The sequence below is a fragment of the Triturus cristatus genome, chromosome 3_2, assembly GCF_964204655.1.
Source record: "Triturus cristatus chromosome 3_2, aTriCri1.1, whole genome shotgun sequence".
Lineage (NCBI taxonomy): Eukaryota > Metazoa > Chordata > Amphibia > Caudata > Salamandridae > Triturus > Triturus cristatus.
In genome coordinates, this window is record NC_140584.1 from 231,114,294 (window position 1) to 231,138,566 (window position 24,273).

The window sequence follows — 24,273 nt, forward strand, 5'->3', positions numbered from 1 at the left end:
TTTTAGTTCTTTATCTGCTTTTTTGAAGAACTCTTTTTTGGGAATTGTTGCTTTTGGCCCGTCGCTGCTTATTTTTTTGCTTACCTTTTCCGCTTCATGCTATGAACCCTCCCCCTGCCCTCCAAGCACAAATGTAGCATTTCCCTTAATCAGACCGCAATGCTTTAGGACCATGACTCTGTGTGAAATGATTATTAAACCTTACAAGTCAGTACACCCTAACTGTGTGTGGCTCTGTCCCTGCACACATTACTAATTATACGTTTCACTGATAGATGCAGCGCCAAAAGTGTGACATCACTGACAAGAGTACCGCTGTGGATCCTGGGAGATTCCAGCTGGTCTGGTTGATGATGCATTCTATGTTGAACTTGCCTTGCTTTGGGATGCACTGGACAGGTTAATGTGAGAACAGAGTCATGGGAGTTGTAGTCCCCAGTCTGCACAGGCATCATGGGAGTTGTAGCTCTGGGACATATTGTCTATCTGATGGATGCCTCCTGTAAGGTAATGTGCACAACTTTTGGTTTTGCATTTCAAACGTTAGCCTGGTTTTTCTGTATATTTACTTTTTGAAACTGTTCATCTGATTGTCGATTCTGTGATTATTTTGAAGTAATGTGTCAAAGCTGGTGTCACCGTCTGCTCTGACGGACTGGAACCATCCAGCCTAAACTGCCAAGCCAGGTCTTCTCTGGACTGGAAATAAGTATCCTGGAACTGGTTTCGGGATAACACTACTCATCAGTCAGGTTAGCTTGAATCCAGTATCCTTTTTGCATTTGTCCCTCAGAGTCGGACAGGTATGCCCAGACCTGGGTTCCGTGTTCTCCTTGCCGTTGGAGTCAAGCTAGCCTGGCTGATGAGGGAGAATACCCCCAAACAGGTCCCAGGATGCTTGTTTATGGTCCATGGAGGACCTGGCCTGGCAGTTCAGGCTGGACTGTTCCCATAGGGAGTAGGGTCAAGACTCATTTGCATATGGCTGGGTTTAATGGGGTGAATGTCTGACATTGTTCTGCATTATGCCCATCAACTGTTCTTTTCACATTTGTCACCCCGAGTGGGATCCGGATAAAGACTGATTTGCAAAATGCTCGGTTTACTGGGCTGAATGTTTGACATTGTTCAGCATTATGTCCATCAATTGTTTTTTTGCACATAATTCCAATCAGCATAATTCCACTCAATGCCACACAGTTCCACGCCACACAAATCAGGTCAACATATAATTCAACAACAAACCACATAATACAAATGAACAACACAATTACATAACACAACACATACATACAATCCACACCGCACAATTCCACATCACATCAGAAAATTCAACAGCTCAACACATAATTAAACTCCACTACATAGCAATTTACAACACAAAATACAATACCACATAATTACTCCCATAGCAAACAATCCCACTCCACATAATAACTATACGCTAAATACCACACAATTTCTATGCACATAAATTCACTGCATGCCATTCCCCTACACACTACATACATCCACTCCACTCCAAAACATAAAAGTAAAAACCATTTGCTTTTGCAATGCCAATAGCTCTAACTCAGATGCTTGTTTCATGATTGGGGCAGGGTGCAGGTTAAATAATGTGGTAAGATACAGGAAAGTAGAGAAAAACGACGTCACTCCCATGGTCAAAAGAAATATGTACAGTTGCACCAGGCGTTTAGATAGGTGTAACTGTTTCAAAGATGGCCACAGTTCCTGCAGCATTGTCATATTGGTAGAGATGTTTAGCTACAGGAATGACAGGAATGTTGGACATGCACTTTGATATATGATTCTTACCATGATAACTATATATCATATCTTATACCTTACATGCAATAGAATTTCATGTAGTGGCAGAATATGTGAGTATTATTTTAAGCATTACTTCTTTATGCAATTTTCTTTGCTATATGGTCACAGTGGATCTATCATTATTACCACCCCCTCGAGTAAAGGTAATCCTGCTCCCTAGGCACACATTAAGGGCCTGCATGTTTTATGGGGTAGCACTGTGCCACTGCTGTGCAATAATAAACTGAACCCCATTTATTTGGGAATTTCCAAGTGGGACTAGTTTTACTAGTCGTAAAATCATACAGAATTCCCAATTTGGGGTTTAATGCGTACATTTAAAAACCTGCTCTGAGCAGGTGGTAAATGTATATGGAGGCCTCAGCATGGATGCAGGCGGAGGGAGGGAATCAGGGAAGCAGCAGAGAAAAGGGGCAGTTAAAGTCTGGCAGGGCGGAGCATTTAATACGACCACTATCAGAGAAAAGAGGTGTTGCAGCTAAATTCTCATGAAACTTTACTGGGTGGAATAACTGCAAAGTAAGGCCCGCTGGGAAAATCGGGAGCAGGTACACCATCCCACTCATGATCAGGCAATGCAGAGTTCCATATGGTAATTTCACTTTGCCTGACTAATAATTAGGGCCTAAGTGGTGCATTTTCCCTGTGAATTTCAGTTCAGTTGCTGGCTTGAGTACATGGCTTTATATATGCAAAAGTGTACACTAGTGATTTGGCAACATTTGTAAAGGGAATGTCTACCTTATTGAAAACCCAGTGATTTTCGTTAACATGAGGAACTGTTTTTACTTTCTAAATTCAAAGACTAAAAGTCTGTAAACTCCCAAACACAGACAGAAATTGACTTCATAATATTTTGCATTTGTGAATGAACGATTCAATTTATCGTCCACCACTGAGCAATTTTCTGAAATCGTCTGTGTTCCATTAGCTATTCCAATTGGCCCACTTTACATATTGCCATGGTACATTTATTAAAACAAATGAACATTCCAAATTGCCTTAAATGGATTTTTTAGCAATTAAAGATCATTTTACTCAAACCAGTTAAGAAAAAAAGAATTCAATAGATGAAGCTGAATGTAATTGCTCATTATCAGCACTGCAACAGCAGACATTTGGAGTATTCATTATTATGAATGGCATTTGCAGGAAAATATTGTGGTTTGCTTCCCTCAAATATCATGGTGGGCTTTAATGAACAAAAGTACAGTGCGGCCAGTGCATCGCCATACCCGTTAATTGGATCAACAACTATTCCCCTCGGATGTGACATTTCTCCTTCTAACAATGTTTTTCGACTTTGAGAGGCTTTCTCCAGCTTGGCGACATTAATAGTTTTTCGGTGGCCGTCATTGGTCCAGTAAATATTATTTCCGATCCAGTCAACTGCTATTCCTTCCACATTGTCAATATCTGTAAAGTTAAGAAGAAACATTGCTGATTATTCACTTTACATTTTCATACCGTTTGAGCAGCGCACGAATAACATCTAATTCAATTCGATAAAAATTTGATACGACGCTGTCTTTTATTTCTATGGAAGAAAAATGTACAGCAATAACTAGTATCCTTCTTTTATCACATAACCTCTTATAAATTTAGCAACTCAAAAATCTAGTTTAATCATGTTTTAACTTGATGTGAACCACTGTACAATTTTAAACGTCGTTGTATGTTTTCTGCACACTGATTTTATGATACTAGACTAGTGATAGAATAAAGCGTATTTGAATTTGTACAACAATAATAAAAACAGCACGCAGACAACCCTGATAGGGAAAAATACAATGTGCAATGAGTTAAAAGGAAACAAGAGTTGAAACAGAAAAACAAATATAGAAAGGAAAGCAATGTATTCAAGATTGTCTCAAGTTTGACACCACATATATACTATATATTCTATATATAATAGGTTGGAAAGAGAAAAGATCGGAATTCACGTTTTAATGAATGAACTGTCTTCCTGTGTGCATTTTCTTCCAGATGTGGTAGTAGTACGGGTAAATATCATGATAATCATGGTGTGCGTGGGCGGTCACCTGCGTGAAAATCATGCGCAAGGTATGCTCTTGAGTAAAAAAGGCTTGCGAGATACCAGCTCCATTGTATTGTCCATGGAGTTTTAAACGTCTTGAGCTGTACATTAGTAGTGCACTATCTGCAGCAGCACGACACAGGCGCATCGTTTCACGAGATATTTTTGGTGTGAAACAAGGGGCAAATTAACGAGCTTCATTGTGTCGCTCTTGCACCACACAACGCGGTGCAAGTGCGATGCAACTCAAAAATGAGATTTATGAAGCCACACAGGGCCATCTCGAGTAAAGCAATGCAGCACAAATTACTGTGTTGCCTCAGTCTGCATCATGGAGGTGTTCAATGGGTGTTGTATTGGTTTTTACACGCAACATCAATGGATTTTGATGCATTACCAGATTTACCAGAAGTGGTGGACCTGGGAATGCGCCAAAAACCGACACTTATGCAAGTGAGGTGTAACAAGGAGAAAAAAGTTTTAATTCTCTTTGTTGCTTTTTCTTTACACCCATAGAAAGAGGAAAATGCCAAAGGGGATTGTTTTTTCCATAGGAAGGTGCTCCTTTCTGCATAAAAACAAGTCACCTTACAATGCAGGCAGACTTTGTACCATGGTGCAAGGGTGCCTGCATTGGTGCCAGAGTAGGCGAAAAATAATGAATGCACCGTACTCTTTTAAATATGGTGCATCCCTTCCCTTTCCCTGACATGCAGTACAGAGCAGCAAGGTGACTTGCTAAGGTGCACTGCATAACAATCTCATAAATCTGGACAAATTGATTGGCGTGAGAAAAATTATGAGATCAATGCAAGAATAAAGAAAGCAGAAATTATGTATGGAATGCTTGTATGCAGAATTATGCTTTCTCAATAAAAATTGCAAATACTCCAAATTAAAAAGCCCCTTCTGAAGCAGCGAGTGGAAAATCATTATCATGCAGCTAGATTATTGGTAGGGGATTACTAGTTTTCTCGTCTCCCATCTCGGGGAAACTTTATTGTCTTCTGTGAGTCTAGAGTTATTTAAAAGACCCATGTTCAGTTCATAAGGCCGTTTTCAGCTAAGCTTCAGTTGAAAATCGAGACTGTCTTTGTATTGACCGCTTAACACAATTGAGTGGCTACGTCATCTTTTTTTAATGGGTAACTGTGTGCGTTACGCATCACCTATTATAAAGAAATTAGAGACAGGTTTTCAAATGGGGATTGCAAAATCCCATGTATTTTAAACTGAAATAACTTTTACATATGTGCATGCTGCCAGTTCTAGCATCAAGGAAAAAGGCACGTAAGTCACTGAGCATAGTTACTTTAAACAATTTCTTTATTTTTTCTGCTCTGGTTTTCTAGTTGCAGTGATAAGCAGAGAGGAGATATTTATGGCACCATGTTTATTTTTTGCACTCTTTAGGTAATTATTGAAAAGTTTGAATGTTGCTGCATGTTTCTACATGCTCTGAGCTACTGCACTTTTTAACTGATTCTAATATTTTACTGCAACAACATATCTTACAACTTTTTTGATGTATTTAATGTTGCACTAGAAATTCTATATTTAGTTTTCATGTTTGTAAACATGCTTGCTCTTTCATATGAAACAGCTACGCGCCAGGGATTTGAGTGGGTTGTGGAAAGGTGGCGGTGCAAGTATGTATTATAAGAAACAAAGTACTCCCTGTCCTACATGTGAAGGATATTGCAATTCGAAATTCCATATAACCTTTTGGCCACATTCTTCATTATGCTCATACAACATCTCAGAGAACTGTAATACCCTTTCTAAGCTATGGCTGAGTGTACTTTATCCCATATATTATTGCTGTATAGCAACCAACTTTTTTGCATCAAGGCAATGCCACCCTTAGAACTGCTAGATGCTGGTGTTTGACTCTGATAGTGCACTGGAACATGCTAACCAGGCCCTGGTGCCAGTGCACTGTGCCCAAAAGGTGATGTGAAATGGTACACCCAATTGGTAAGGTACATTGTCCTCTTATAAGTCCCTATTATACGGTACCAGTGGTACCCAGGGCATGGGTGGTAAATGGGTCACCAGGGCTGCAGTACTGTATTGTGCCACCCAGTGTGACCCATGTAAAAGTGTGTTCGCAGTTCTGCCATGGCATCCTGCAAAAGCAGCCTGTCTGCTTGAGAGAGACACCGCACAAACCATGTGCTGCAGTGCCACTATTACTGCATTAATGGAAGTAAGTCACCCCTAAGGTAGGCCTTCTAGAGCCCAGGAGGCAGGGTGAATTATATTAAAGGTGTGGTATTTTTATGTTGAGAAATATATATCCCTACAGCAACCCTGTAACGATAACATGGCCTGACTACTGAGCCAACTTGAGATAGCTAGCTCCATTATGGTACCACCGAATTGTGTCGTGTTTGGCCTCCACGCCATGCTTTTTCATCCCAACATGATTCTCCTGTCAAGGGTAAGCTGGCAAACATGTAGGTGTAACCCTGAGTTGATGCCCACCTACGCTTTAGTGCTTTAGTGTCTTGGCGGGCTTCCCCAAGCTGTTTGTCGCCAAGACAAGAGTCTGCTTTCCTGGTGGGATGTGTTTGCGCTTCCCCAGGACAGAGACAAAGTCCTGGGCAGGAAGGAGGTCACACCTCGCCCCTCGCAGGAATGGCTAGTATTTCAAGTAATCAAGTGGGTGAGCCCAAAGGCTTTCACCGCCATTGAGATGTAATGTACTTGTCCCCTAATCAAGGACAAAGACCTTCCCACCCCTGAGGAAGATAAACTTGCAGGAATGCAGGAGAATTAGGTATGCAGGAGGCTTACACCTCCAAAAGGCTAGCCACATGTTTAGGGTTCTGCCATTTTGGGAGACCCTAAAATAGAGCATTTTGGGTAGTTCAGAGATGTACACCCACAGGATGTTGTCCCTACAGGAGCGGGTTAGCCGTAGGGGCCTTTAGCCCATTGGCCACTGTCACTCACACCCTTAACACACCCTGAACTAGAATTTAAGGGGCTTTCCTGACAGCAGAACTTCAGTTCTGAATTTGAATATGAGAAGAGGCACAATGAAGATGCAGTTACCAACAACAGGACGTTGGACTTCCCTGGAATTGTGGGACAAGTCCCTTCAAGCAGCAGGAACAATGAAATGCTGCTTGACAAAATTGTGACCTGCTGGGCCTGTCATGAGTGAGTCCAAATAGAAGTGGGGTCCTGCAAAGCCTGGGGTGGTAGCGAAGCTCTCACCAAGTATCAAATCGCTATTCCACTCCTGTCACCCACCAGCCGCCAAGATACCCATGGACTACTTTTGTCACAGCTAAGGCTTGTTGGTCACAATCCCGGTAATCAAGCCCTAAAGGGACTTCACCAGCCCAAGAGCAACTCACAGCAACAGTGACCGACATCAGGAACAACCCCACTGATGTGTCCCTGCATCCTGAAGGTGGTGTTGTCAAGTGTAAAGCATCTTTGGCGTGACCTGCCCTGTTGATTGACAGCTGCCAGCTACCTCAACACCCGGAGTTGCCTAGCAAGGTAGAAGAAATCCAGCTGTTGATCCTGGGTCCTGGGACCTCAAAAGCTTCTACTTTTAGACGGTAGAGTGCAACACCATCTCCAAGTGTGGTTTTGTCAAGTGCTGCAAGTTTGTTAGCTCCTGCGGTTCCCATCCAATGCGAAGAACATCCAAGTCACGTCTGCACCTGGACTCCCTGGTCATGTTAACGAAGTAATTACTGTTGCAAGTTGATCTAGGGACCCGCATGATCTTACTCACAAGAGAAGAGAACTCACCTTGCAAGTGACCAATTGTCACCTGTTTTCCCCCATTGACTTCAATGCAACCAGTTGGGACAATTTTACTGAATTTATTTTTAAACACTTTAAAAATCAACTACAAAGGTTGTATGTGTGATACAAAGTTTGTTTTGATGTCTATATTTATATACAAATACACTCAATTCTTATAAATTTGTTATAAATGAGTTGGATGTCTTTCGAGCTGTCTCAAATACCTATGCACGATAAAGGTACTGTAAAATACTTTACACATGTTAATCCAGTAATGCCTGGCTACTCTTTGCCACACTTCAAGGACTGAGCTAAGGATTATTGTTGTTGAATCCAGGGATCAACTCTGTGTATTGTGAGAATATTGCACTGTAATGCCTCCCTGCCATACCCCATAATATTCCATGTTGCAACACTTAGTAGACACATTCACCTACACCTCTATTGACTAATTACATTTGAGTACCATTCTGCTAATAACCATGCCAGAATAGCAACCACTTTCAAACTAGTGCCCGTTCTTCCACCTAGTCTACATATCACAACTCCATGTAAGCCTGGTAATGACCTGATTCGTAGTTTATCTCACAATGACAACCTCTGTAACTCCTTCAATCAGGAGCAATATGACTCCACATGTGTGAGTGTGATGTGTGGTATCACACTCAACAAATTCTCCATCTATTTGGCCAATGCACACCAAAACCATGTGTGCTCTATGATCACACTCAAAAGAGGAAATTTGTGAATACCAAAGTGGATCATTGTAGTATGCTGTACTTTGTAGTATGCTGTACTTTGTAGTTGCTGTACTTTAGTTCATTTCCTGATGTAAGTGGAACAGTGCACTCTCATAGTTCCACATGTCATGGTAACAATCCTTATCTAGAATGTTAGTATTCAAATTACAGTTGTTGAGTCTTACATGCATAGCTGGGTGTGTAGGCTGAGGCAACGAGGATGGGATCCATTGTAAAGATTAGTCCAGAGAAAATGTAGTTAATTCCAGAAGGATTTATTGAGAAGGTCCATATACACCTCAGCCCACACACCCAGCTATGCATGTAAGACTCAACAGCTCTAATTTGAATACTAACATTCTAGATAAGGATTGTTACCATGACATGTGGAACTATGAGAGTGTAGTGTTCCACTTACATCAGGAAATTAACTTAAGTACAGCATACTACAAAGTACAGCATACTACAAATTACAGCATACTACAATCATCACATACCATTGTCCTTCCTACACTTGCCTCCAGGTAAAGGCACTTTGTTTAGCTAGATCTTCTAGATAACTGATGGATCCCTTTTTATCATCAGTTCCCTGTGGGACTCTCATTCCACTGGAAATCCCAAACTGTCCATCCTCTGCTCCTTCCTCTTTACCCTCAACACAACCGACTTGGAGATACTATCCCCTCCTTTTGGATTCTGTTATAACCTATTCAGGGTAACAAGAAAACAAATCATCCTCCTCACAATTACAATGTACTTCAAGACAAAGAGCTCAGATCCCTCACAGAAGTGCACCACAAAAACATCTTCCACTAACGCTTGACAACCCTGAAACCCTAAAACATTCAACCAGTACCTTGGATTACAACATGCAAATGTAACTGCACACATCACATCAACAGTAGCAATTATCTTCATTGACCAATTAAACATTCACATTTTACACTTCAAGTCACTCACATTATTGATTACCTTTTTGTTCACAACTCAACAAGGGTACTTCACAGTACATTCACATTGATTAACAAATGCATTTTCTGAGCCAGCCTTACCTTTGACAACTTCCCACAAATAGGTTCCAGCCCATAATAACATTCTCTTTTTTAATTTTTCCCATGTTATTAGAACAATTTGTGGTCTATCATTTCACTGCATGTCCACCAAAACAATTTATGCTCCAACACAGGTTTTTAACTCAGGACCCCACCCTTCCTACTTACTCTGACAACCATGTTCAGCATCTCCAGGTCAAGCAAAAAGTGTAAAAAGTTGCATGAACTTCAGGTATTTCGAGCAAAACAAAGGCTGTGGCTTTCCAAGGAAATTAGACTTTTGTTTAGAAACTGGGACTGACACCGGTGATGAGGAAAAGCAAAGAAAGGTATGCTCTTTCTTAAGAAGTGCTGGACAGATATTGTCACCGTCTAACACTTGGTTAAAAAAACTATATAAGTGTGAAGGTATGAGGAAGTTGAAACTGTGGGCTATGGCTGTGCCAATAACTGGAATCTCTGAGAGAATATGCTCATGGAATAACATTTTGCACATCTCTATGTCAGGCATTTTGTCTGATGGCCTCTCTAGATGTTTCTCATCTTGAACCTGTAAGTTATACTCCTGCTTTGAGAATTTTAAAAATCCCCATAGTACTACTCCATTCACAGCATGATGTCTTCTACTTCTAGACCTCTACTATGACATCTACATTATATTGTTCCAATTATCACGTTCCTTCCCTATGCCTGGTATGCTATGGTGTGGATTTACCACCCATTGGACAATTGTTCTGTACTCTCCTCAGACATGCTGTGCAGATTTCTTTGCATGTAAAAAGAGATACAAGTGAATAATATTCGATGTTTATTCTTAACCCTCTTTGACAGTGATTTTTCTATTAGCCCTCCCTGTCATGTTCTTAAATCTCTGCACCATTGTTATGGAACTATTTCTGACAAACTATAAAAAAAGCTAAACAGGCTACGTACGATTACCTTATTTTGTTCTGCTTCTGGTAGATACAGTTCACTGCTGCGTTCTATCCAGAAGACAACCCTCTTTATAGGCCTTACAAGTGTGCCTCTATTCCGCGTTCTTAGGAAAAAGAACTACAACAGAAGTGATACATTTTGCCTTTTCAATTTTACCTGCACATGCCAATAGTCAGTGCCATCCTTCTGTGCAATTTCCTAAATAAATAACGTTTTTGGCTGCTCTTTGGCACTGACGTTCTCATTTATAAAACTTTTTATAAACCTTTAATGTAATCCATAAAACCATTGCTTAGTTTTAACTTTCGTAACAGCTTCAAGTACTCATTTTTCCTAAAGTGCTAGTTTTTCTCAGATGAGAAATCAACATGAAGATCCTTAAATATACTGTTTCTAAAAGCCCATCATAAAATATTTATTGTTATGGAAATTAACTGCTATTACCTATTAGGGACTTTTTAATGTATGTTACGTGTGGTAATAAATATTTTAACATATACTTTTTATTAGAACAAATCAAGTCCCAAGGGTGCCCATGTTTACATTCACTTTGTCAGCATTCTTTTTCAGGATGATATTCCCTGTGCTAGCTCTTTAAATACAATTAGCAGGGATGGGCAAATTTCCAGCATGGGAACCTGTGCATGGATCCTGTATGCTAGAGTGCCAAGAGGACCCTGCAAGCAGGTGCTGCATAGAGGCTTCAACGCTGGGGAAGTTTCTTTCAAGAGCACTGTCACTTCCAATGCAATTATCATTAAGGTAAATACACTGCCTGGTCCTCTACAGTGCTCTAAAAGTAACTGTGTTGGCCTTGGGGCTGTTTTTATCACCCATAGTGCAGTGGAGCAACACAAACTCTCTTCTCCAGGGGAAACAAATGTGAATTACCTTTATTTATGTATTTATTTAAGGAGTTTATATAGGGCGAACATGACCCGTCCAGGTATAAGAGTGCTGTACAAATGGCAAAATAAGTTAAACACAGAAATAACAGGCAAGAAACAAATAAAAATACAATAGCAATATTTTATACAAAAAGCAGCTAAAAAGAAGCTGTAAAAGCAAAAATGAAACAGGTAAGAGACTAAATATATACAAAGGGAACAAACAACCCAGAATACACAGGATACAGAAAGTAATATAGGGAGGAATGTCGAACATAGTATAATCCGTACTCATGAAACTAACCACTAACTAATGGTGAAGGCTTCTATCCAGCCACAGCTTTTTAAATTCTTTTTTGAAGGAGGTAGTTGAAGGATTAGATCTAGTTTCAGAGGGAACTGACCTCCACATTCTGCGGGCAAGACTGGAAGAAGAGCGATTATAAGATTTCTTTTTGTTGAGCATCTGCAGCTTCAACAATAGATAGTTAGAATTTTAAGGAGAGACTCCCAACCGACAGCTCAAGGTTTTTAGTCATCAGGTAGGCGGGAGTGTTGTGATGAAGAGCCTTATGGGTCATGTAGGCTATATTAAACTGAGTTCTAGCTTTAAATGACAGCCATTTGAGATGTTTCAGGTCAGGTGTGATGTGGGCACGTTTGCAGCCTGGTTTTGTGTAGGCATGCAAGAGAGGCACTCTCGTAGTCTAGGTGGGAGATGACTAGGGTTTGGACTGTTAACTGAATGGCAACTAGGGGTAAGAAGAGTTTAATTTTCCTTAGAGTGTTCAAATGGAAATTGGCTCCTCTGGTACTTGCACTGATGTGATCTTGCATATTCAGGTATTATTCCCGTGAAATGCCTAACAATCTAATAGAATCCATAACATGTGTGGTGCAGTTGAGTGCTGTAAGCTGTTTGAACCATTCATCTGTGAAAGTAGATAGACTGTAGGGGGCAATCAGGAGAAATCTGTGTTATGTTAAGCATAAGGTAATTGCTGGTTAACCATTGGTGGGTTTTCAGTAGGTTGCAGTTAAGAGTTTTGATATTGTCAGGTGAGGAAATTTTTAAATATAAATTTATGTCATCCGTGTACATATGGTACTGTATATTTGAATGTGTAAGAATTTAGTTCAACAGTTCCATGAACAAATTCAATAGCGTGGTTGAGTGTGTGGATTCTTGAGGTACTCCAGTCAAAAACGGAGAAATGTCAGACAGGGTTTGATTGACTCTGATTCATTCAGATTTCTCATGAAGGAACGAGGATATCCAACTTGAGACTGGAGCAGATAAACCCATCCTTTTCTTCAAAAGGTCAATCATGTTGTCATGTTTGACCGTACCAACCACGGAGGAGAGATCAAGGAGTATAAGTAGGCAGGGTTCAGTCTGATCAAGTTGTCTGAAGGCGTCATCTACAATGTGTGTCAGAGCCCTTTCAGTGCTATGGCCTGTTCTGAAGCCAGATTGGCAAGGGTCAAAGAGCTGTAACTGCTTGATATGGTTGCAGAGTTCTAAGTGTACACATTTCTCAAGCAGTTTTGCTAGTGTCATGTTGTTAATAATAGGATGGGAATTGTTGTGGTCAGACAAGTTAACATTTAGCATTTTTGGAATTGGGTTAACTTACCCTATCTTTACAATCAGGAATCATACCCTGGGAGAGAGATGCACTGACAATCCTAGACCAAAGTGGGAGTATGGAAGATCTAAGCTCTTTGATGAGTTTGACAGGTAGAGGATCTTTGAAGTGGTTTGAGGGATTAATTAATATTAATGTTCTAAGTAGCTCTGCTTCATCAAGAAGTATGAAGTTAGTCTATGTTGCATTCATTTTAGTAGTCAAATCAGAGAGAGGGGATCGCATCTTGGGAGGCTTAATGAGGAGACTGGGTTGGGCCTGCCTAAGTGGCTAATAGTAGATCTGATTCAATCTTCATAGGTTTTTTTTAATGAAATGAGGGGAGAAGACCTCACCACTTGGGTGTGTCAAATTATCTTTAAGGTGTTGGTTAGATCTGCCGCTAGCGTGCTGCTTGATGATTTTGAAAAGCTTTTTGGGTTTGTGTTTTGTGTTGTCCACTTGTGTCCTAAAGTAGGGTGCTTCAGCATTATGTATGAGCTTGTTATAGCAGCTTCTTATTGACCTTAGGTGCTGAAGATGTGTTGTGGAAGGTGAGATTCTCCATGCTCTCTTGGCAAGCTTAGTTTCTGCCTTACCTCAAAAAGGTTTCTGCTGAACCAAGGATAAGAGTGCTTACTGAGAATTCTTTTAAGCTTCTTCTGAGAAATTGTATCAAAATGTATGACATGGAATGGATGTAGTGATTGGTGAGGTCATTCACATGTGTTGTGTTTGAGGGTGGTGTAAGGAGATTGTTGCTCGAGGAAGTTAGCTATGTTATGTTGGGTTTTTTGAAGTCTCTGGACCAATGTTTTGTTTTCGGAGGTTGGCCTTGTTAACAGATGGTTAACTGGATGGAGTGCATTTGCTGAAAACAGGGAGATTGTCAGAGCCGACATTCGTCGGGTTGCTGATGATAAGTTATTACATTTAGAAACTCTACAACATTTCTAATTTTTCTCACAGTCAAGCTGTATTTTCGAAGCTGGAGAAATGTGGCTGGAGAAAAGCATGGTACCGCAAAGTGCTTACCATACATACAATGTCAAAACAGTAGAGCACTGTCAAAATGGTTCCCATTTTGAAGGAGGCATTCTAAATATTGAAGGCCCTAGAATATAAAAATAGGCTGATACATGGATACCTCTGCTTTCTGTATCCTGGATGAGCACAGGCCACAGTGCTACACTAGTTTGAATTATATTTAAAATCAGGAGCGGCCCGTGCAGGTAAGGGCAGAGGGTTGGGGTAGAGGGGTACTCGACAGCTGATGACGAGGGAAAATTCATTATTTATTTAATTTTCCCTCGTCATCACCTGTCGAACCCCTGCCCGATTGCTTGTTCCTTTTACTCTTATCTTTGAATCTGTTGCTTAAATCCAACAACTCATACTCTCTATTTTCATAGCTTCATGTTTTTCTAGGTCTCTGTTTTATACTTTCAAATTAATGTCTTTTTTGCAATCTGCCACCAAATTATTAACAATGTGGTTTGTTTTTGGTTTTAATAAAAAAAGATATATGTTCAGATAGTACATAAGATGCTTTAGAGGCCAATAGTGAGGATGCCCTCTTAAGGGGTGTGGTTCTTGGTCGCCACTCCTCCCGTTGCAGCAGCCTAGAGGATCCACTCCCAGCCCTCCAGCCGTGCAGTGTGGCACTTCTAGCCTAACTCACTGAAAGTGTCCCTGCTTAAAGTTTTTAGTGTTTTCACCTGATCCCTTTACCAAGTCCATAGCTGGTGGTAGTATTGTATGAGTATTTAAGGACTGTGTTAATTATGTCTAGTTACCTCATGTATTTTGGGCAAAACTTGTGGTTATTCTTTGTAAAGAGTTGAAGTGTTCACAAACAGTCTCTGAATTGTATTTCCATTACAGATTAAGAACTTTGTGATAAGTATGAACTGAATGATTACTACAATCACCTGCTTGTATATATCATTATGGTTGTCATTAGATAATCGCAAATAAAACTTGTATGAAAACTGAATGTGGGATGGACAATGCTGACCACAAAGAAACAGCTCTCTCAGCACACACTACCACTTCTTCTTCCTCCCCCTTGCTTCAGTGTCTTGAGGGCCTGGAGTGAATTCTCAAGATTATACAACGGGCTGGATCACAGAAAATCTTTAATCTACTTCTGTAGATTGCCCACTATGATTGGAGTAGTTTAAAATTTTGAGAGAGAATATACTAATGTTTCCAGTAATATTCATAGGCTATGATGTGACTGCTCCAATTTTCCAAAGTGTAACACTGAACTTCTTTTGTAAATTCTAATTTTGAATAGGTTAAAATGCAGAAGTATGTTTGCTGATGTGTAAATCCCAGTGCAAATGTGGAATCAAATGCATCTTTTTGTGTGGTCACCCTCTATTATGCTGACTAAATTTACTGGTTTCTAAATTATGCACATAGGGGCACTGCTGTCCAGGCCCCAGTGCATGTACTTTGACTCTTAAAGAATGGTAAAATTGCCTAATACCTATTTGAATTATTTAACTGTACAGTAAGGCTAAAGTATATGATGGAGGAAAATCCACCAATTGAAGGGTCACCTGTGGACAGCAGTACTTATAGTGTCATGCACTAGAGAAACAAAGAAAACATGGCTCAGCCCTGCCTGTGTAGCCTGATCCCTGTACCTTTTGAAACTTCAAGTGAACCTGTCAAACTAATCAGAGAAAAAAACACCCCTTTTTTTAAATATTCAATGAGTGGCACCTAAGTAGTTCTTGTAGCTCACAAGATACTGTGCCTAGAATTTATAGTGGTACAGGCAAAAATGTAAGGTGGGCTTGTTCCTACGGTGACCATTCACAAAAACTATTATCATTTTTAGAGCAGTAGCCCCTATATGAGACATGAGTTCAAATAAAATATTAAGCTTGCTAACTTTGCATAGCTACTGAGGCAATTAAAGCAATATTTATTTCAAATATTTATTGAAAATCTACTTCATCTGTGAAGTTGGATTTTTACTAACTACTTAGGAAAGTGACATTCCGAAAGATAAAGTTTACCTGCCTACAGTAGGCTACTCATCTTTAGCCTGCTGGCAAATGGACCTGCCAGTACATCCCCTTAATAAGTTGTGAAACTGCTCCCACAGCAAGAGCAATGGCTTAATCCTTTTTACAGGAAGATCTGAGTGTGAAGTGTGTGACAGATATCAGCTAAGGAAGGACTAAGGGTGAAGTTCCAGTAACTTCATTAACCTAAAAGGGACCAGAATGATGCTTGCCCATTCATAGGTAAGTATAAAGAAGAACTGGGGAAGTGGAGCTTTTTATTCTATCAGCAATCTGATTGCACCAGCCAAATAGGAGAGGGATCTGTTCCCAAAGCCAGTTTTGTGTAACGGAAGAGGAGGAGACTAATCATTTAACTAAACACACCTCTGGTAGACACACAAGCTCCCTCAAAGGGCAGGAAGATTCTGCCATGTTGGGTTTGCCTCAGAATAGTGAACTGGGAGAGTTTGCAGTAAGGTAAACAGAAATATGCAGAGAAAGTGGGAACATTTTTCCCTGTAAACCTTTCTTTTATTGATTAGGGAGTGTACATGAGTCATTCCCACCCGCTGATTAGTGAATTCTAGTGGCATATCAGCCACAGATCCTCAGAATACTCGCTGGAGTATAAAAAAGAACAGAATACCACTGGACCTGCTGTTTGAGACTTGTACAGAGAAGTAAAGTGTCAGTTGTACCTTCTGCGTGGATACAGGGGCACAACAAGCTGCATGACATCTTTTCCTGAAGTACCCACTGGCCAGTACTAATTGGAACCATACTGGACCATGCTGGTAGCCTTTGATGGTGTGAGTCCTGACCCATAAGTACTCTCTTTGAAGTCTTGGGAGACTTAGAAGTGATCAAGAGAAGTTGCTCTAGAACCTTGAAATGTTGGTCTTTCAAGACCCCAGACCCTCTTAGGGACCATGTGGTAAAGGTCTACAATTTCAAAGTAACTTAATCAGATACAGCTTAAGTCTTGCCGCCCTCCCACAGAGGATTTGAACTTCACAAAAAACGCTGACTACATACATCTTGACAAGGTGTAGTGTTCATCTGACATGACAACTTTGTCAGCTTTCCCTTCAAACCCCATTGCTTATGTGGAAGCTTATTGGGTTGTTATCTAGCTTTTGGAGGACTTTGGCAGATACAGTCAGCAACCTTGCCCCACTTGAGTATTTTGACTTCCATTTCAGAGACTAAGGGGTCTATTACGATGTCGGGTGGTGGCAATCCGCCTGACATCATCCCCCGCCGCCTCCCATTTCCCCCGCCATAATATGATGGCGGGGTACCACGGCGGATGGGAAGACCGTCCGCTGCTTTTCCGCCCGGTCGACGAGTGGATGAGATACTCCATGTGACCGGTGGCCTGTCCGCAGTATTACAAATTCCATAGTATATAATGAAATTGTAATTTGGCAGACAGGATATCCATCACATTTGTGGCTTAACAGTTGGAGCAGCTACCTTGAATCTGGGAAACCAGGTTTGAGCCTGACTGGAGGCTCAAACATTCTGTCACTCTGGGCAAGTCACAAAATCTCCCTGTGCCTTGAAAAAAAATGAATGTGTCCATCTGTAATGCAACTGGTGCTCATGTGAAGCGATCTGATACCTTCGGATAGAGTTAGCACTATATAAAACTACAAAAAAAAAGAAAACCGTGTCAGCCAAGAATGTAATCAGACCCTAAGTCACAATATAAAATCTTAGACTGGGGTGATCCCGCTTGGAGTATCCAACTCTCACTCCATTGTGGTCACCCTTAAAATACAGCTATGTCCAAGTCAACCACTTACAGTGATAAGTGATTGGCATTTTGCTTGTCACTTTTTGACTTAAATATTTTAAAATTCATATCTACATTCTAGATGTTTGTTGTTTTGTTCATTTTATTCATTCTCTGAATTATTGTGGGAATTTTAATGTTTTGTGTTTAGACTTTCTTATTGTTTTGCTACTTCTAAATACTTTATACCTTTTCCTAATTGAAATCTGTCTGCTCTGTGTTATAACTACCTAGGGTGGAGCCTAGGTTTAAATGACTGAAACTGTGTTTTTTTTAACAAGTTTGTGGTCGTAGTATTTTAAATGGACTTTCATCAATGCCAATTAATAATCCAAGTTCTTTCAACTTGCTTTATTTTATTTCTCTGCAGGGAAAATGTGATCCTCCTCCTTCACACCACCAATCATTGTTGTGTGTCCTGCCCCTTCTGAATCCGAAAAGTGTTTTATTCCTGTCATTGACTGAACTAAATCTCCAAATGTTCTTTATCAGGATATGAGTCATGAAGAAGTTTATGGTTGCTCACAAACAGATAATTGTTTGTGAGTGTGTTAAATCTGGAGCACTCCTCCACAAGATTGTAAACAGCTTGCCCCAGGAAGGAGGATTAATCTCTGAAAAGGACTGCATCCTCCACATATGTCATAAGCAGAGTCACTAGAATTATGTGACGCGGGTGGACCAAATTGTGCAGCAGGGTGGAAAAAATTATGAAGCAAGAAAAGGCAAAATATGTAACCTAATACGTAAGCAATTGTGTTGGTATTAGGTCATAAATGTGTCATTTGATCCTATGTTAACACTGTCTGGTCTAAGGTATCACAAGCTTAATATCCACATACCATAATAAGCAACTGAAAGGTGACCAGTCACTTTGTGCATTGCGCCTTCCACTACACTTCAACATGGTTGACATGGTTTCAGTAGCTTTAGATCCGGTTGAGCTAGAAACGTTTTTTTTCCTGATGTCTGCATAATATGATGCAGCTGATGGATTATGTGGCAAATATGGAAAATCCATAATTATGCTAAAAGCGCTGGAAAATTGTATAATTCCTGTGGACTGGCCACCTAATTTGGGAGTTAACCTGACCTATAGTACAAGCCATGTTTTCTATAAAAATAGGGGTGGCAAGATTGCCCTGTTGTTCCAACCCAAAGTATCACAGTCCATAGTAGGACCTGGGGAAAAGGGTGGGGGGCGCCAACAAAGGGGCAGCAAGCCAACTAGCGGGAGACATGTGCATACACCTCTGGAAACTACTCAACACAGCTTTGGAGGCAAGAGGGAGTGGACAAAGGGGGACAGACACGTCACTGTATTCTGTGAACTGTATCAATATTATGGATGTTGAGAAAGTGAAGCAAAACAACTGTACCACTACATAATATTGTTTTCATGATTGTTTCCTTTTTCTTAACATGTGATGGTGACTTATGTATGAATGTGTGCCACTGAGTCATTATTACTAAGCCTGGGCGGTAAATTCCGTTCCGCTTGCGGAATTTGGGTAATTTCGCGTTCTGCAGAGAATGCGGAATTGCCCAAAATTCTGCGTTCTGCGGCTTCGCGGAATTTTTTGCTTGTTCGCGTTCTCAAAATGCGTGTTCGCTAGATATTTCCCCCCGAGCACACAAACAGTGTTCACGATCATGAAAAAAGCATCGCGAACAAGCAATTCCACGTGTTCGCAGAATTTCTGCGTGCTCGTGGAGATTTTTTACCATTTCACGGAGCTTTGCGTAGCTCGACTTCACAAATTCTGCCCACCCCTAGTTATTACTATGCCTGATTGTTGGACACACTATTAATTGAAAACTAATAAAAATAGTTATTTTAAAAAACAACAACCCAAAGTATGAATATTTGATGTATGTCTGTTATGGCTGTTTACAGGCCAGTGAACGTTGCCTCTGGTGGCTCAGTGGGTGAATGTGCCCACTCCTGAAGCATGTGTTTGTCAGGGTCATGGTTTTAAATCCCAGTGGGTCTACTCAGAGTTTTCCCTCCTGAGATCAATACAATGCTTGAGTTGGGTAAGAATAAACATTTAGGGGAAGATTCATTAACTTGTAAGTGCAGACATAAAATATTCTGAGGTGTGCAAGGGGAAAACACAGCATTGAGCCACATCAATTAAAACCTGAGTCACAAAAGTGACACAACCCAAATGCGCAATCAAGGTAAATCTGGGCCTTTATCTCACAAACCATTGATCTGGATGTATTTCTTCTACGGTATAGCACATATGTGTTAAATTTGGAGCTAATCAACATCATTCACAAACCCTAAGTACCAATATCATACTTCCAATTTAGGTATCTCTGCAGCTTTGTTTCATCACAAATATGACAATGCAAGATATTTAAACACTTAATTAAGGAATATTGTTCCATGGTGGTGGTGAGGGGGAGGTGCATTCCCAAAAAAGTTATTTACCATGGGTGAAGTCTGCAAATCTAGTCCACTCCCGGTCCACAATTTCCTACCAGTGCTCTCACCTTAGATAATATTGCTTTTGTGAATCAGACCCTCCATTTGTTCGATGCAATTTGTATTAGTAATACAATATTTTTACCATGGTACTGTAACAATGGACGCGCGCAGAGAGACAATACTGCCAAGTCCTGCTAGCTAATTCTTGATGTTGAGCCAATGTTTTAAGTTTCCTGCTCTAATTGCTTGTCTGAAGCCCGTATTTTTAATATCAATGTTCCACCTCCTGTTTTTAAAAATCGCCGTTTCCTTATAGCGCTACTTGCACATAAATGTACTTTTAACATTGCTATTTGCACAAATATATTTGGAAACTGTCTTTTTCACACGAGTACCTGCCGTGACCGGTAGCTCCTCCCCGTTCCACCGCGGGTGCAGGCCCGATTGATGTGGAGGGAGACTGCTACTTCCGGTGCTCGGGAGTTGTTGCTCTAGTTGTTGGACCTGCCATACGCTTAAACCAGATGCCCTGGCTAACGCGCAGCGGACGCGCGCAGAGAGACAATACTGCCAAGTCCTGCTAGCTAATTCTTGATGTTGAGCCAATGTTTTAAGTTTCCTGCTCTAATTGCTTGTCTGAAGCCCGTATTTTTAATATCAATGTTCCACCTCCTGTTTTTAAAAATCGCCGTTTCCTTATAGCGCTACTTGCACATAAATGTACTTTTAACATTGCTATTTGCAAAATATATTTGGAAACTGTCTTTTTCACACGAGTACCTGCCGTGACCGGTAGCTCCTCCCCGTTCCACCGCGGGTGCAGTCCCGATTGATGTGGAGGGAGACTGCTACTTCCGGTGCTCGGGAGTTGTTGCTCTAGTTGTTGGACCTGCCATACGCTTAAAACAGATGCCCTGGCTAACGCGCAGCGGACGCGCGCAGAGAGACAATACTGCCAAGTCCTGCTAGCTAATTCTTGATGTTGAGCCAATGTTTTAAGTTTCCTGCTCTAATTGCTTGTCTGAAGCCCGTATTTTTAATATCAATGTTCCACCTCCTGTTTTTAAAAATCGCCGTTTCCTTATAGCGCTACTTGCACATAAATGTACTTTTAACATTGCTATTTGCACAAATATATTTGGAAACTGTCTTTTTCACACGAGTACCTACCGTGACCGGTAGCTCCTCCCCGTTCCACCGCGGGTGCAGTCCCGATTGATGTGGAGGGAGACTGCTACTTCCGGTGCTCGGGAGTTGTTGCTCTAGTTGTTGGACCTGCCATACGCTTAAAACAGATGCCCTGGCTAACGTGCAGCGGACGCGCGCAGAGAGACAATACTGCCAAGTCCTGCTAGCTAATTCTTGATGTTGAGCCAATGTTTTAAGTTTCCTGCTCTAATTGCTTGTCTGAAGCCCGTATTTTTAATATCAATGTTCCACCTCCTGTTTTTAAAAATCGCCGTTTCCTTATAGCGCTACTTGCACATAAATGTACTTTTAACATTGCTATTTGCACAAATATATTTGGAAACTGTCTTTTTCACACGAGTACCTGCCGTGACCGGTAGCTCCTCCCCGTTCCACCGCGGGTGCAGTCCCGATTGATGTGGAGGGAGACTGCTACTTCCGGTGCTCGGGAGTTGTGGCTCTAGTTGTTGGACCTGCCATGCGCTTAAAACAGATGCCCTGGCTAACGCGCAGCGGACGCGCGCAGAGAGACAATACTGCCAAGTCCTGCTAGCTAATTCTTGATGTTGAGCCAATGTTTTAAGTTTCCTGCTCTAATTGCTTGTCTGAAGCCCGTATTTTTAATATCAATGTTCCACCTCCTGTTTTTAAAAATCGCCGTTTCCTTATAGCGCTACTTGCACATAAATGTACTTTTAACATTGCTATTTGCACAAATATATTTGGAAACTGTCTTTTTCACACGAGTACCTGCCGTGACCGGTAGCTCCTCCCCATTCCACCGCGGGTGCAGTCCCGATTGATGTGGAGGGAGACTGCTACTTCCGGTGCTCGGGAGTTGTTGCTCTAGTTGTTGGACCTGCCATACGCTTAAAACAGATGCCCTGGCTAACGCGCAGCGGACGCGCGCAGCGGGCGCGCCGGCGGCGCCCCGAAGGCGCGCCAAAGGCAAGCCCGTCTGCGCCCGTCCGCGACCAGACCGCGGCCGGGGCCAGGCATGCTGCTTGTAGTGGCACATACAAGGAGAGGACAGTGTGGTCGCGAGATGAACTGTGGAGGCTTAACATAGAGGTAGCGGGTTGCACTCACAGGCTTGACCCTAGTGCCATTCTCCTCGAGCACACATGTGAGACGTGTGGGGTTTCGTGGGGTGGGCGGGGCAATGGAGAGGTGAAGGGGCTCTATAAGTCAAGACCGCTCGGTAATAGTAGTCTAAGAGTTGGGTTGTTGAATTGCAGATCCCTCTCAAAGCATGCCGACGATATCTGGCTGCTATTGGAGGATCATGAGTGGGATGCCCTATTTTTGACTGAAACCTGGCTGAGCGATGACAATATGACTGCAATAGCCTTGGCAGTACCCCTGGGCTATACCATGTGTCTCGCTAATCGAGAGGGTGGAAAAAGAGGGGGAGGAGTAGCTGCTATATTTAAAGAGCAGTTCACATTAACATCCTCTGCCCCCACTCTGATCGCGGGTCTGGAAGGATTACACTTCTGCATTCAGGTGGGTGCTCAGCTCTCCTTAGCAGGGCTAGTAATTACCGCCCCCCTGGTGGGAATGATTCTAGTCTTATAGCTCTGTTGTACGTGATAGTGCAGAGCTCCCTCCTCCATCCTTATTTTCTTGTAGTGGGGGACTTCAATATCCATATGGATAGAACGGACTGCGCCCAAGCAGAGATATTAAGAGCCACTCTAGATGCGGCCAAGCTGAGATTAATCAATGAGGGTCCCACACATAGAGCGGGTCATACACTCGATCTCATCCTCTCCAATATTGAAAAGGTGAGGATGGAGGGGACTCTGCCTTTACTTTGGTCAGATCACCTGCTTCTGCCTTTCATAATAAATTTGGCGGCTGACAGACCAGAGCCAAGTAAGCGAGTTTTTATGCGAAGACAATGGAGGAAACTAGTCCCTGCCGTTATGGGCCCAGTGCTGGCTCAGAACAAACCTACTTTAACCCTGAATGCCAACACTGACGCTCTGCGGTTTCATCACTGGATTGGGAGCATGTTATCATCCATTGCTCCAGCTAAACGCGCTATGTCCAAGAGGGACTCTCCCTCTGCTCCATGGTTCTCACAGGACCTCAGAACTGAGAAGGCAAAATGTAAACGGTTAGAGAGGCTGTGGAGAGTAAACTATGGGGCCTTGGAAAGAACACAATACAAGGTGGCCTCCCATAAATTTCAGAAGGCTGTCAGAAAGGCAAAAAAACTGTTTTTTGCGCAGGTGCTATTCAACAGGCAGAGCACTCCAGTAAAGAAGTTTTTAAGGTGGTTCAGTCCTTTTTTAAACCCAGATGCATTGAAAGGGAGATACCGCCTTCAATCACCTTTTGTAATACAATCTCGGACTATTTTGACCATAAAATTAAACGTGTCTATGATTCATTTGGCCTCGAGGAAACAACGGTGAAATCGGATCAGACGGTCAAAGAGTTGACAAGCGGACCGCTGGCTTTTTTCCAACCAATAACTCTGTCCACAGTCAGGAAGGAACTAAGCCGCTGTAAGTCTGGTTCGCCGGATGACCCCTGACCCCCCAAATTGTGGAGCATAATGGCGGACTTTGTGGCCCCATCCTTACAGCTCATTTGGAACACGTCCATCTCCTCCGGGGTCTTCCCGGATATATGGAAACATGCGACCCTCCTCCCTCTAAAGAAAAAACCCAATGGGGATCCTGCGGACCTCAGCAACCTTCGTCCTATCTCTTTGCTGGCTGCCCCGGGCAAAATGCTTGAGAAAGTTATCCAGCGGCAGCTCAGTAAATATATTGAGGACAACAAGATTCTGCATGAGACACAGTCAGGCTTTAGACCTGGCTTTAGCACCGAGACAGCTCTGATCGAGGTGGCAGAGTCAATAAGATGGTCGTTAGATTCGGGAGACTCAGCTTTGCTGGTGCTCCTGGATCTTTCGGCAGCGTTTGATA

General features: G+C 41.8%; 1 protein-coding gene across 1 annotated transcript in view; it reads right to left on the bottom strand.

The window, feature by feature from the left end:
• LRP1B (LDL receptor related protein 1B) overlaps nt 1-24,273 on the bottom strand; it is a 3,634,433-nt gene that overhangs the window by 2,133,233 nt on the left and 1,476,927 nt on the right. Inside the window, exon 12 of the mRNA XM_085647014.1 lies at nt 3,069-3,249. Coding sequence (XP_085503140.1) covers nt 3,069-3,249 — 181 coding nt within the window. The remainder of the gene's footprint in view (nt 1-3,068; nt 3,250-24,273) is intronic.